We start from the raw sequence: 15,528 nt of genomic DNA, 5'->3' as shown, positions 1-15,528 counted from the left end.
ACTTCATATTTTTATGAGTTTTGTTATTTCTTGCCTTTTTGGTGGATTGCTACGTGGGAAAGAAAGGAAGAGAATCAGGAACTGAAAATACAGTTGAATGAAAAAATGAAGTGCTTTCTCTAAGTGCCCCTCCCCCATGGTGGGGAACCCTGAACCTTGTAATGAATTCCCTCTGTATCTTCATTTTTTTAAGACAAGTCCCCCTTTTTCTTCCTTACTGCAATTAAAAAAAAATCTTCCACATTTTTGGGAGATTCTCATTCCTTCTGGCATGATTTCACATTGAATTTTTCTTCGTGAAAACTATCCTTTTTTTTGAACTATTTGAGAATTTATTACACAAAAGCTAAGGTGTCTTTTAGGGTACTTCTGTTTTTTTCTTTTAGAAACTGAAAGATGGAGCCATCAGTTTCCCCTGAAGTCCCCATCATTCCTACTTCATATGTGTTTTATGTTTTTTCTTCGTTATCAGGAATCTCATTCAGAATACAGTTTTCCATTTTTTGAAATGTATCATGAAGGCAAGTAAGGAAATCATCAGTGCCTCTTCTGTCAGAGAGAGCATGAACTCCACCAGATGTCTGTGTAATTAAAATGCCCAGTGACATCATGCCTTTTCCCTCCATTCGTGTAATACGCTTCTGAAATTAAGCTTTTTTCTGCTTACTTTTTATGTTTTGTTCTAAGAAGCTAGGTCCTTTTTTCCTCCCTGAAAACAGTCTTCCTCACTAACTTGTTCACTTCCCAGATCTCGTTTCAGAATCCCCTTTCCTTAGATTGTTAGCAGGGTACTCTTTTTCTCTGCAGTTTCTTCGGTAAGACTGCAATCTTTGGTCATCCACTCAGTATTTCTTCTAGCAGTATCATTGGTTCATTGGTGCCCATGTGAATCACTGGAAGTCATAGTCATTAGGTTTGACATGTCTTAGGTGTTTTTGTAAGTTCTGGATGCATATGTCTGATTTAAAAAGAATTGGGACTTGGTAGGTGGCATAGTGGAAGGAGCACTAAACCTGGAATAAGGAAGACCTGAATTAAAATCTAGCCTCTGACTCTTCCAGTGTGACCCTGGGCAAGTCATTCAACCTCTTTCTTCCGAAATGAGGATAATAGCACCCACTTCTGAGGGTTGTTTTGAGGAGCAAATGAGACATTTTCAAAGCACTTTGTAAGCTTTAAAATATATACATGTTATTAAGAAATAATAACGAAATAACTTTGAGATATCTTTTTACACCTATCAGATGGGCTAAAATCATTGAAGGGGAAAGTGACAACTGTTGGAGGACATGTGGAAACATTGGAACATTAATTTATTGTTGGTGGAATTGTGAATTGATCCAACCATTTTGGAGAACAATCTAGAATTATGCCCAAAGAGTTATTAAACTTCCTGTACCCTTTGACCCAGCAATACCACTCCTTTGTTTTCAAAGATGGTTAGGGAAAAAGGAAAAGAATCCTATATGTTATAAAATATTTGTTGCAGCTCTCGTGGTGGTGGCAAAGAACTGGAAATTGTGGGGTTATCTGTCATTGGGGGAGTGGCCGAACAGGTTGTGGTATATGGTTGTGATGGAACATTACTAGGCTATAAGAAAAGATGAGCTTGATCGTCCTAGGCAAACATGGGTAGTCTTGCCTGAAATAACAAAGGGCAGAAATGATCAGAACGAAGAGAACGCTGTATGTATGCAGCAACAGCAGTATTGTTTTAAGAGCAACTTTGAGGGGCTGAGTCATTTTGACTATTGTAAATATCCGAATAACGACAAGAGACGTGTGAAGTAAGACTTAATCTTTATTCACAGAAAGAGCTGAGAAATAGAAGTATATAGAGAATGATTTATATATGTGTATGTGTGTATGTATATACACATTTATACACGTGTGTGTGTACATATACATACACACACATATACACACATACCTTTATACAGCTGCATATCCATACAGTCGTGTCTTACGGCCATCTCTGAGGGGGAAGGAAAAAGATTAATTTACATGATTACTTTATTACATATTTAAATGGAATAGCAAATTGTATACAATAAATTTGCGGTTTCATTGCAGTTGGTTTTATTATGCTGTGGTATGGAAATGCTTGTTTTATTCCATAAATAAAAGTAAAATAAATAGTAAATGTTTTAGAAAATGATAATGTTCATATAAATATGTTGACTCAGTAACTGGAATAAAATTAATAACTATAATAATAATTAATTTTATCATAATTGAATTAATGATTATTATCATTTTCATCATTATTAATTTCATTGTAGTTATTGAGTCAGAAATCATCCCTTGGCATTGTCACCAGTTCACACTACTCACGTCTTCTTCCTCTGACACTTTATTGGATTATCTTTTCCATGAGAGCTCTTTTTTTGATCTCTCACCTGAATGGTTTCCTTTTCAGGTGCTTTTGTCTTCAGAAGAGCCACATCTCTCACCCCTCATTTGTTCTGTCTTCTCTCCTGCCACGTTCTTTAATCTGGTCCTTTCTGACACAGCTTTGGATTCCCTCTTGCTTCTTCACATCTTTTTTTTTTCTTTTTCCTTTCGAAACTCAAAAAACATTCTTTTCCTCCCCCAGCACAGCCTTTCCTCGCCCTCCAGATTGTACGTTGAAGCCAGAAGGCTTAGCAGGAGCAGTGCCCAGGGATCCCTCTTTCTCCCTTGCCCAGCCTCCTTTGCCTAGTCCTTATTGGGTGTTGGATGTCCCCTCCTGCCTAGCTCAACCATCTCTCATCCCTACCCCAAGTTCCCTCTTCTCCCTGACCTTTGGGTCCACTTCCCCCCTTGTCATCAGTTGTTTGTAGGGGGTTTGGATGTTAACAGTGCTTGGATAATAACAGAATTCCCCAGCTATAATCCTTCCAGTAAAATGGTGAAACTACTGGAATTTTACCCCATGTCCTTATGTTGCTCAGTTTCTGTTTTCCCTCCACATTTTAATCATTAAGTACTAATTAAACATCTGCCTGGGGAATCTGGGGATTCAGGCATAAAGAATGAAACAGTTAAGAGTGTGGCAGAAACTAGGCATAGACCAACATCTTGCACCCTGTGCCAAGATTAATGTCAAAATGACTACATGATTTAGATATAAAGACTGATACCATGAGCAAACTAAGAGAGCAAGGAATAGTTTACCTGTCAGACCTACGGAGGAGGGAAGAATTTATGACCAAAGAAGAGGTAGAGAGCATTATGAAGTGCAAAATGGATGTTTTTGGTTACATTAAATTGAAGTTTTTGCACAAAGTCAGTGCAACCAAGATTAGAAGGGAAGCGTATTGAGGGTTAGAATCAAGCTGGAAATAATTTTTACAACCAGTGTCTCTGATAAAAGCCTCATTTCTAAAATATATAGAGAGCTGAGTTGAATTTATAAGAATACAAGTCGTTCCCCCATTGATTAATGGTCAAAGGGTATGAACAGGCAGTTTTCAGAGGAAGAAATTAAAACTCATCTACAGTCATATGAACATATGATATGCTCTGAATCACTAGAGAGATGCAAATCAAAACAGCTCTGAAGTACCACATCACACCTGTCAGATTGGTTAACATGACAAAACAGGAAAATGCTAAATGTTGGGGAAGATGTGGGAAAACTGGAACACTAATGCGTTGGTGGTGGAGTTGTGAACTGATCAAGCCACTCTGGAGAGCCATTTGGAACTATATCCAAAGGGCTATAAAACTGTGCATACCCTTTGACCCAACAACACCACTTCTAGGTCTGTATCTCAAAGAGATCATAAAAATGGGAAAAGGACCCACATGTACAAAAATATTTATAGCAGCTCTTTTTGTGGTGACCAAGAATTGAAAATTGCAGGGATGCCCACCCATTGGGGAATGACTGAATAAATTGTGGTATATGAATGTAATGGAATACTGTTGTGCTGTAAGAAATGATGAGCAGGCATACTTCAGAGAGGCCTGGAAGGACTTGTATGATCTGATGCTGAGTGAGGGGAGCAGCTGAGCACAGGAATTCTGTGCTCAGTAACAGCCACAGTGCGTGAGGACTTGGTTCTTCTCAGCAAGGCCAGGATCTCAGACCATTCCCCAAGACTCCCCATGGAAACGCTGCCACATCCACACATCTTTCCCTCCTTCTTGTTACGAGCGCTTTGAGAGTAGGGATCATTTCATTCTTTATTCTTGTGTTCCTGTCCATTAGGGTGATGTTTGGCGGACAGTGGGCGATTGGCTTATTGGCTAATCGAGTGTCTTGCCTTGTTTCTCACAATTTCCTTTTTCTTGAGTCATTCTACTTGTGTTCTTCCTCCTCATTCTTCCTTTCCTTGCGTCCCCCCTCAATCAACAGGTGCCATGTTTCTCGATTCCAAAACCCTCAAAATCTCCTTTACGATTGTTTGTCCTTCAGTCATGACCTTTTACTCTTTCACCCACCAAAGCCAAAAGCAGCACATTTTGCGCTGACTTGAACTTTTTTCTTGTATATAACGTTAAGTTCCAATTATAACTATGTAATATATAGAATTCTGTACATTCTACGTAATGTCTAGAATATCGTCTACTTTATTGTCCATTTTCATGCTTTCATTAAATTTGAAAAGAGCATTTCTCAAGGCTAAGACGTGTGATGCCCTAGAAAGTAGCTGGAGTTAGAATCGTAGGAAATTGCTTCAAAGCCTTTTCCTAACTCTGGTATCTTTTCTCCCTAGACCTCAGTTTCCTTATTTGTAACATGAGATCGTTGGATTCAATGGCTTCTGAATTCCAATTGAGCTCTAGATACATGTTCTGTGGTTTTGAATTAGCAATTGTAATCTTGTGGATTTGTTCTCGCAGATTTAGATGAGCGTATAGACCTCAATTCAACTTAAAGTAAGTTTTTAAAAAGAGTTATCAATGATGTTTAACATTTTTTTCAGGTGGTGATGGCAGTTGCTCAGCTGTATTGGCACTTATCACCAAAATCTGAAGCCGGTATTATTTCAAAATCATTAGTACGTTTACTTCGTAGTAATAGGTAGGTCATTTTTTTCTTTATTCCTGTTTCTTCAGATGTTTAAGAAATTATCATTTGTCTTTCATTCACTCTGAGAATTTGGATCTAGTTATTACAAAGCAGACTTTAAATAGAAATTGCTAATCATAAGTTTATCAAAAATGATGTGTAAATGTTGATTTTTTTTTTCTTTTCCCACCACCAGAAAGAGTTTAAAAATCTAGTACCTTCTGTTATTTTAAAAGAAAGAAAAAAGAACTGTGGGCAGTTTTAAGGTGCATAATTGTGGAAATTATTTTTTCCCCTTCTTACATTTAAAAAGTTTTCTTGATGGCCTTTGCTTTTTACATTGCGTTCATTTCTGAATATCCGTCTGCCCCTATCACTTATCTAGTCAGTCCTCCGTTATATAAAGATTTTTTAAAATGATCAGTAAGAACAACCAGCCTGTCTGAAAGCAAGTACGTTTTTTCTTCTCCAGTGGGCAGTTGTGTTTATTATAATTACGCAACATCCAGTTTTATTCTGTTGTTTCCAGTTATATTATTCTGGTCATTGTTTATATTATTTTCTTGACTCCACTTTCTTTGTCCTCATTACTTCAAGTCTTCCCATATTTCTCTGAATTCTTCAATACTAAGCCTTTTTTACCTGCACAATAATATTTTCTCACATTGATATACCACAATTTATTTGTCAGTCTTTAGGAATCTCATTTGTTTGGACGTGTATGACTTTTTTCAAATGTCACTTAATGTCAGATTGGCTTACTTTGTATTTGGAATTTAAGTTTTTTTTCTAGCAAGTGGTAAAATATTTTTTCTTAAAAATTTGAGATTTCCTAAAAATCTTTTTAGTGGGATATGCAAGCACATCTCTTTAAATATTAAATATATTTCTGATTTACCTTACTTACCTCTTTAATTAGTGTCATTTTATTGAAAAATATGTCTAGTCAGAACTCTTCCTTTTCTTTCTAGGGAGGTGCAGTACATTGTTCTACAGAATATAGCAACTATGTCAATACAGAGAAAGGTATGCATATCACCTAGAATTTAGGAAAATACCAAGTGGATATGGCATTAATCTTTTCTTTTTTTCCTTTAAAAAAATTAGGGCATGTTTGAACCTTATCTGAAGAGTTTTTACGTTAGGTCAACCGATCCAACCATGATCAAGACACTGAAGGTATGTGTTTTTCTATTTTCTAGATAGTCTCTTATTGTTTGATGTATTAAAAAAAATGGATAATACAGAGAAACAAACTCATAGGATTCCAGACACAATTTCTTATACTTGGAGGTTAGAATTCTAATGTAAGAGACTTTACTATATTTGAAACTTTCTCAAACACATACCCACGCCCACGGTATATTGATATATATATCAATTTTTTCCTCGTCCTGCTTCTACTTGTATGCTTCTTAGATGTATCTGGGAGCTGAAGGTAGAGAAGGGAAAAGCATTAGGAGAAACCATGGTTCTCGTTGACCAACACTAAGCCCTGCTACTTGCCGGTGACTGCAGTAGATGGTATCAACACAACATATGTGGTATTAACTATGTGTTGGATTCTTTAGATGTCTCCTCTTCCCTACTTCCCCCAACTCTCCCCCCCACCAAATATTGGTCATTGCTTCCTGGGATTTTGTGCTCATGATGTTTCTTGCGAGCTGTCATGTCTAGTGATGATAAGTCCTGTTTATACAGTGTGTTCCTCACTATAACTCCCATTCCACATTTGATGAAACGGAGATGGGAAATGACTTCTATAAGCTGATAGCTTTAGAGCCCCAGTTCTGCATTTTTTCCACTAACTGCCTTGTACAGACGAGACAGACAGAAGTACATGAGAGATGAACTGAAGCCTCTGCCCCAGCAGGGTTTTCTGTAAACACGTAGTGATCCAGCATGATTGGTGCTTTCTTCCATAGAGATATGTGTCCTCTTAGATGTTCCGTATAGAGTAAATCATACAAGGAATATATGGAAGTGAATATGTGAGTGTGAGACCCATAGATTTATTCTCATGGTGTAAGACTTCTTAGAATTAGGGCTTAGTTCACTCTAGATTTTCCTATAATGCTGAATACTAACTTTTCAGTTCACCCATAATTTCTTTTTTATGTTAAGAGTACATATCATCCTTCTAGAAGGGCTAATGTCTAGGACACAATAATTTAATTTGAAAAGCTAATGTCTAGACCCGTTCTGCTTTAGAGAATTGCAGAATCTCAATTTTGAAGGGACCTTAGACATTATCAATACAAGGGGTTTCTAATCCTTTTTGTGTCATGAACCCATTTGGTGGGCTGGTAAAAGCCAGTGCAGCCCTTCTCAGAATGGTATTTTTAAATTCATAAAATAAATTTTTCTAGTTTTACAAAGGAAGCCAATTATATTGAAATTACAGTTCCAGTTGTTTTAAGTTCATATGTCATAAACTGAGAACTCCTGATTTGGACTAATCCACTCCTGAATAGGTCTCTTCTTTATCCTTCTTAAAGACCTACTTCCAAGGCAGCCTGTTTAACTTTTGGACAACTTTAATTCTTGGGAAGTTTTACCTTATTTGGTGCAGAAATTAGTTTCTTCGAATCTTCCATCCAGTATTCCTAGTATTGCCCCCTGGGCCAAGCTGACCAAGTCTACTTACTCTTTCCCCATCCTCCCTTCCTATCCCCTCCCCACAAGTTTTTCCCTTCTTTAAGTTTAACATCCCTGATTCCTTCAACTAGTTTTCCTGTGGCTTAATCTTTAGTCACTTCACCACCCTTATGTTCTTCTCATGATTGTCCCTTGTCTCACTAAAATATAGTAGTTAGAAGGGAATGTTACTGGGAGCGTCCCATCCCTGGTCTTGGATACGATCCCTCGATTTTATTACATACTTTGGCCGTCCTATCACGCTCTTGATTGAGTTCACATTGAGTACCCACAGCTTCGTGAGGCTGTGTGTGTGGACTTGAGAAAGCCTAGCAGATTATTTTTTGTTCATGTGGGCAGACACTGGCCACTCAGAGTTAAGCATCCCTTTTGTCCTTTAAAATTGTGTTTTCATTATATGTCTCTCTTTCTCTTCTTTGTTTTCCTCCTGAGAGTCAGTAGGGTATGGTCAGTTAAACACGTACTGGGAGGTATCAAGACCTGAGTTTGAATCTTGCTAGTAACAACATTTATGTGGCATTATGGTTGTGGACAAGGACTTTAATGTTCCTGAGCCTTAGTTTCCTAAACTGCAAAAGCAGGTTTTTATAGTATCTTTATTAACTGCCTTAGGGTTGTGAGGCTTCAATGGGATAATATGTGCAAAGCACTTTGAGAATGTTAAAGTGCTACCTAAGTGCCATCCAGTAGAATTACTATTCTGGGTCAGAACAGAAGTGATGGAAACAAGTCAGTAATTCATATCGCCACCTCTGGGCCAATTCTAGTTTTTTCCTCCCCCTGAAATAAGGTTTTTGAGTTATTCAGTCTCCGAATTATAGTTAGTAATTCCTGTTTTCTCTGTCAACGACTTTCCCACCTCTTCTTCTTTAATGAGTAACTTTATTGACATTGACTAAGTCTCTCTGTAGGGTGGTAGATCTGCTAATCATCTTAGTTGTTTTATTTGATAGCTTGCTGTAGACCACTGGTTATTGAACAAACCTTTTTTTTCCCTTTCTGAAATATAATTTAGTAGAGCACCTATTAAATACTTTCTCACTATTGATTCCAAAGAGCATAGAGAATGCTTTATGTTGTAGATGAACTGAAAGGTGAAGATTATTCTTTTTTATTATAGTCAGTTATTTAATTTTACACTGAAACACCAAATAAAATGAACATTTCCATACTCAGAATAGAACAAGGGGAGGGATGACACGAAAGCTGGGGATCTCTGCAGTACAAGGATCAGTTTTCCTTCTAGGTGTATAAATAGTAGGACATCTGGCTTCCTGTCTTGCTTGCCTGTTTTCCTACTGTTCCTCCTTCTGATAATCTGTGTATTTAAAAATACATCTGTGATCTTTCCCTTTGTTTTTGGGGGACAGCTCTCTCCCTAAGCTTTTTACCTCATCTTCTTCCCACCTCCTTTTCTCCCATCTTTGAAGAAAAATAAAAACAAAATTCCAATAACAAATATGTATAGTCGATCAAAACAAGAAAATGAAAATCCTGAAAGATAATATTAATGAAATATAGCAAAAAAAAATTCCAGGGCACAGAGGAGACTTAAATCCTATGATGTCCATAAGAATTTGGTGCTGTTCATTCTTATGGAAATAGAACTATTGCAACACTTATTTTAATCCACATTTATAATATAGTTGAAGTTAAGTGTGTTCTCATTTACGACAAATTTGTTATTTAGACTTCTTAATTTTCACTGAGAAGAGTCCTGAGATTTCAGATAAGTACAGCAAATTTCTCCATGTATTACTTAATTTAAAAACTTAGTATATAACCAGCCCCCCCGGGTATTCATACTTGAAGTGAGACATACAGAAGTGAAGAAAGGGACTCCTCAGCAGACGACTGCGTCCAGTAGGTGAGCTGAGTAGAGGTCCTGTAACTCTCAGATGGACGGAATTTCCCCAAACTGAATCATCAGAAAATCTGTGTCAAACCAGTCACGTGAGGGAAGGGTTGACAAGCACCACGTGGAGCAGCCCTGATTCTTGTACTGGTTGTGAAAAGCCTTTCAGTTGTTCATGCTGTCTTTTTTTCTTTATAGCTTGAAATATTGACAAATTTGGCAAATGAAGCCAACATCTCCACGCTTCTTCGAGAATTTCAGGTTTGTGCACAGAACTCTTAGGCTCCAGTCCTGTTCCCTGATAAAACATAATCTTCTGTAGAGCAGAGATGGTTTCATTATTTTTGTTTTTGTATGTCTCATGTTAAAGGTAAAATACATGCCTGCTGTTGACTGGATATCAAGAAAACTTCATGTTTATTTCTGTTTGAGTCTTTGTCAGATTTCCAATATTTATATAAATAACATGCGGATTGATAAGTAAGAAATCAGCATTGCCAGCAAAAAAATTGTGAACCAGAATAGAATAGACTAGAACGTAACATAAAAGGGAATCATAAAGTAACATCATCATAGATTTGGACAAACCACGGTGCTGTCTTCACTTTGAGCATCACGCTGCTGAGGGTGATTTCCAGCAGGTGTGATCGGAAAATATTGGTGCCTAAAAGTTTTACTTGCTTTTTGCACTCTTAGAAAGCTTGTGGTTGTCATTACTACCTGCAGAGTCTGTGCCCTGTGATACTCTGCTTAAACTTCCTGTTTCCGTCAAGAATCCCACCCCTAAGAAACAAGGCAGTCATTGTCTTCATCTCTTTGACCTTTGTTTGAGCCTGCAACTGTGCCATGCTGAAGTGGATTTTTCACTGTTTCCCTATAAACGTGTGTTCTCCTTACTTGCAGTTCTTTCTTCACCTAGTAATATGTAACTTGTTCTGTGGTTCCTTTGCATCTTTTCATCATGTGTATTCAGTTGAATTGTGTTGCAGTTAGATATGAGCTCCTTGAGGACCTCTTTTTGTATGCTCAGCTCTTGCCAGTGTTTTTTCAGGGCTAGGCTAATATGTCTTAGTGTGGCTATCTGGCCATTTAATGCTCAGGATATTTTATAAGGTTTCTTTTGAAAGCTGATTCTAGGGGGCGGAGCCAAGATGGCGGAGTAGAAAGACGCACATACACATAGCTCCGAACCCACAACCCATAGGACATCTGTAAAAAGGAACTCACGGCGAATTCTGGAGCAGTAGAGGCCACAGAACAGTGGAGTGAAGGAGATTTCTGTTCCAGAGGGACCTGCAAACTTCTCACAAAAGGTCCTTCGCACTGCGGACTGGGTGCCGGGACTGGGAGCCAAGCACAGCCCTGCCGCGGCCGCAGCACCAAGAGGAACAGATCCGAGCGGGCTTCAGGGACGGGATCTCCAGCGGCCGCGCGGATCCCTCCACCCACAGGTGACGGGGGTCAGTGAGAGGGTCTCTTTGGCGGGTTGAGAGGGGAGTGGGGTGCCCCCATAACTCCGGCCCCCTCGGGAGGCAGCAGCTGAGGCAGCGGCAGACCAGGGCTCCCCAAGCAGGCAGGAGCCTGGATCCATTGTTGAAGGTCTCTGCATAGACCCGCTGAGGGAACTGAGCCCGTGAGGCGGCCCTGCCCCCACCTGAGCACCTGAACTTAATCTCACACTGAATAGCAACCCCACCCCCGCAGAAGCCCTGAGGCTGGGAAGCAGCATTTGAATCTCAGACCCCAAGGCTGGCTGGGAAGATCAGGAGGCAAGGTGGGTGTGAGGAGAATATTCAGAGGTCAAGTCACTGGCTGGGAAAATGCCCAGAAAAGGGAAAAGAAATAAGACTATAGAAGGTTACTTTCTTGGTGAACAGGCATTTCCTCCCTTCCTTTCTGATGAGGAAGAACAATGCTTACCATCGGGCAAAGACACAGAAGTCAAGGCTTCTGTATCCCAGCCCACTCAATGGGCTCAGGCCATGGAAGAGCTCAAAAAGAATTTTGAAAATCAAGTTAGAGAGGTGGAGGAAAAGCTGGGAAGAGAAATGAGAGACATGCAGTCAAAGCATGAACAGCAGGTCAGCACCCTGCTAAAGGAGACCCAAAAAAATGCTGAAGAAAATAACACCTTGAAAAATAGGCTAACTCAATTGGCAAAAGAGGTTCAAAAAGCCAATGAGGAGAAGAATGCTTTCAAAAGCAAAATTAGCCAAATGGAAAAGGAGGTTCAAAAGCTCACTGAAGAAAATAGTTCTTTCAAAATGAGAATGGAACAGATGGAGGCTAAGGACTTTATGAGAAACCAAGAAATCACAAAACCAAACCAAAAGAATGAAAAAATGGAAGATAATGTGAAATATCTCATTGGAAAAACAACTGACCTGGAAAATAGATCCAGGAGAGACAAGTTAAAAATTATGGGCCTACCTGAAAGCCATGATCAAAAAAAGAGCCTAGACATCATCTTCCATGAAATTATCAAGGAAAACTGCCCTGAGATTCTAGAACCAGAGGGCAAAGTAAATATTCAAGGAATCCACAGAACACCGCCTGAAAGAGATCCAAAAAGAGAAACTCCTAGGAACATTGTGGCCAAATTCCAGAGTTCCCAGGTCAAGGAGAAAATATTGCAAGCAGCTAGAAAGAAACAATTCAAGTACTGTGGAAATACAATCAGGATAACACAAGATCTAGCAGTTTCCACATTAAGGGATCGAAGGGCATGGAATAGGATATTCCAGAAGTCAAAGGAACTAGGACTAAAACCAAGAATCACCTACCCATTAAAACTGAGTATAATACTTCAGGAGAAAAATTGGTCTTTCAATGAAATAGAGGATTTTCAAGCATTCTTGATGAAAAGACCAGAGCTGAAAAGAAAATTTGACTTTCAAACACAAGAATGAAGAGAAGCATGAAAAGGTAAACAGCAAAGAGAAGTCATAAGGGACTTACTAAAGTTGAACTGTTTACATTCCTACATGGAAAGACAATATTTGTAACTCTTGAAACTTTTCAGTATCTGGGTGCTGGGTGGGATTACACACACACATGCGCACATGCACACATACATAGAGACAGAGTGCACAGAGTGAATTGAATAGGATGGGATCATATCTTAAAAAAATGAAATCAAGCAGTGAGAGAGAAATATATTGGGAGGAGAAAGGGAGAAATTGAATGGGGCAAATTATCTCTCATAAAAGAGGCAAGCAAAAGACATTACTGGAGGGATAAAGAGGGGAGGTGAGAGAAAAACATGAAGTTTACTCTCATCACATTCCACTAAAGGAAAGAATAAAATGCATACTCATTTTGGTATGAAAACCTGTCTTACAATACAGGAAAGTGGGGGATAAGGGGATAAGCAGGGTGGGGGGGATGATGGAAGGGAGGGCATGGGGAGGAGGGAGCAATTTGAGGTCCACACTCATGGGGAGGGACAGGATCAAAAGAGAATAGAAGTAATGGGGGACAGGATAGGATGGAGGGAAATATAGTTAGTCTTATACAACACAACTATTATGGAAGTCATTTACAAAACTACACAGATTTGGCCTATATTGAATTGCTTGCCTTCCAAAGGGAAGGGATGGAGAGGGAGGGAGGTAAAGAAGTTGGAACTCAAAGTGTTAGGATCAACTGTCGAGTAATGTTCTTGCCACTAGGAAATAAGAAATACAGGTAAAGGGGTATAGAAAGCTATCTGGCCCTACAGGACAAAAGAGAAGACGGAGACAAGGGCAGAGAGGGATGATAGAAGAGAGAGCAGATTGGTTGTAGGGGCAATTAGAATGCTTGGTGTTTGGGGGGGGGAGGGGATGAAAGGGGAGAAAATATGGAACCCAAAATTTTGTTAAAATGAATGTCAAATAAATAAATAAATAAAAGAAAGCTGATTCTATTTTTATGCTACTTTATCATGTATTTAGTTAAATCAGTAGATATGTTCGTATACTATTTGTATGTGGAGGCACACATATAGGACTGTTGTGTTGATGGCCACTTCAGCTTTTTGACTCACACTTAGAAGGTTTCTAATCTTAATTTATTTTTTAAGTATTCCTTCATATTTTTCTTCCCTTTTTTCCTTTAAGCAGCATTGAAAAAAATGTTTTCCTCTTTGTTTTTCTGTAATACTTATAACTAAAAATAATTTACTTTACAATAAAGGAAGAATTTCATTTCTAATTTTGCAGCTCCTATACTAATCGGAATTTTAAAAAAGAACATATGTACCTTTTGGCATATTTAATAAAATCTTGTTTTGCCTTTTTAAAACTAAAAGACTGAATAAAAATTCAATATACATAAATGAAAACTCATTCAAATTTGAAAGGATCTTAGACTCCTTTACATTCTGTTTGCGAGATATGAATGTTAAAGTTCTGTGTTAAATATAATTTGTATAATGTGTATAGTCTTCAGTTGCTTTCAGAACTTGATAAGTACTTTTTCTTAAATATGCAGCTTTGACAGTTGGCAAAGTTTTTGCATGTTTGTCATTTTCTGTGATCACCGTCTTTTTTTTCTTTAACTTTCTATTTACTGTTGTCTGTTGTGTTTGTCTGAAAATGAGGGAAGTTATTATGAAACAAACCCTTACTGAGGGTGAAGTGGTTGTGAATCGATAGCGCTGAAGAACATTTTAAAATGCTGACAGAATCTTCTCTGTCAATCATTTTACTTCGCTTCCTAAATTTTGAAAATATAATATGTGTCATCAGGCTATATTATTTTCCTCTTGCCTTTTCCTTTCTACTTCCCAATTCTTTCATTTGGTCTCTTGGAAAAAAAAGAAACAAACCCAAAACGTTCTTTGAGGCAGGTAAATCGGTCATTCATAGATTCCCAGATGCTGCTGGTTAAATGGACTGAAGCCTCCCTGAAGAGAGAGTTCTCCTCAACTCCTTCAACCTTGCACTCAGACTAATTGCGGTCTTTGGGTGACTGCACCCACTGTCTCTCGGGCAGTCAGAAACCACTGTCGCTATAGGTGGCTGGACCTGACATGCCATAGAGCAGGTGTTAGGGTAACTTTGTTGCTTTGTTAATTATGTATTTTTAGAAGGCATATCTATTTGACACATGTTATAATTTTTGCTTGATAAGACCACAGTGCACAAGTAATGGATAAATTTGTCATGATTTTTCTCTTAATAAGACTGATAACTAATGGAACTCCTGTTTTCTTTAGACATATGTGAAAAGTCAGGATAAACAGTTTGCTGCAGCTACTATCCAAGCTATAGGCAGATGTGCAACCAACATTTCAGAAGTAACCGACACGTGCCTTAATGGCCTGGTGTGTTTGCTGTCTAACAGGGATGGTAAGGCTGCTTCTATTTTGTTTATCAGTACTTAATAGTTCGAACTTTCTTGAGTGTATCTTCAGGTAATAGCACCATTAGGACTGTTATATGTTGTGGTTTGTTTGGTTTTGAATCACTTGTAATAAAAGTAGTGTAGCATAGCAGTTGCAGCAAGAACTTTTTGAGCCTTAAAGCATTTTTGTCACTTTTTAAAAAATGGTGTTTAATATCGAAATGGTGGTAAACATATCCTTTTATTTGAATCTACAAGTGATCATGCAGTTTTATTTCTTGTTTCGCTTAAAAATGTCCTCCCTCTGAGGTTCCTTTTCACAAGAAATATTTTTTCCTCCATTCTAATAGCAGCATTGTATGATAACTGTTCACCTGCAGAGGGTGCTGAAAGCAGGCAAATGCATTTTTTTTTAAAATGTAGAATTGATGAGATTAAAAATTATGGTCAGCATTTTTGTTAAACCCTTCAAAGTTGGTTTGATTCTTAAATGAAAGTAATTTTGCATTTAAATTAGAATTACAAGTCATCAGTTTGCAAAATTTAGGTGGACATAAGCAAAGCAAAATGTAAAAATGTTAGCACCATAGGTGATCAAAAATCCATTCAAAATTATCTAGTCAGTTTTTGATGTTATATTCAAACTTGAAGATGTCTTCAATTTTTAGAGACATAACTGGAATAAAAT

At 38.1% G+C, this 15,528-nt stretch overlaps 1 protein-coding gene across 7 annotated transcripts in view; it reads left to right on the top strand.

Moving 5' to 3' along the window:
- AP3B1 (adaptor related protein complex 3 subunit beta 1) overlaps positions 1-15,528 on the top strand; it is a 330,578-nt gene that overhangs the window by 153,692 nt on the left and 161,358 nt on the right. For all 7 annotated transcript variants that reach the window (XM_072606405.1, XM_072606403.1, XM_072606406.1 and 4 more), the window contains 5 exons: positions 4,914-5,011; positions 5,971-6,025; positions 6,107-6,178; positions 9,711-9,773; positions 14,713-14,845. In XM_072606405.1, coding sequence (XP_072462506.1) covers positions 4,914-5,011; positions 5,971-6,025; positions 6,107-6,178; positions 9,711-9,773; positions 14,713-14,845 — 421 coding nt within the window. The remainder of the gene's footprint in view (positions 1-4,913; positions 5,012-5,970; positions 6,026-6,106; positions 6,179-9,710; positions 9,774-14,712; positions 14,846-15,528) is intronic.

Source organism: Notamacropus eugenii, chromosome 4, assembly GCF_028372415.1.
Source record: "Notamacropus eugenii isolate mMacEug1 chromosome 4, mMacEug1.pri_v2, whole genome shotgun sequence".
NCBI classification, from domain to species: domain Eukaryota; kingdom Metazoa; phylum Chordata; class Mammalia; order Diprotodontia; family Macropodidae; genus Notamacropus; species Notamacropus eugenii.
This window is presented reverse-complemented; position numbering and strand designations above follow the sequence as displayed.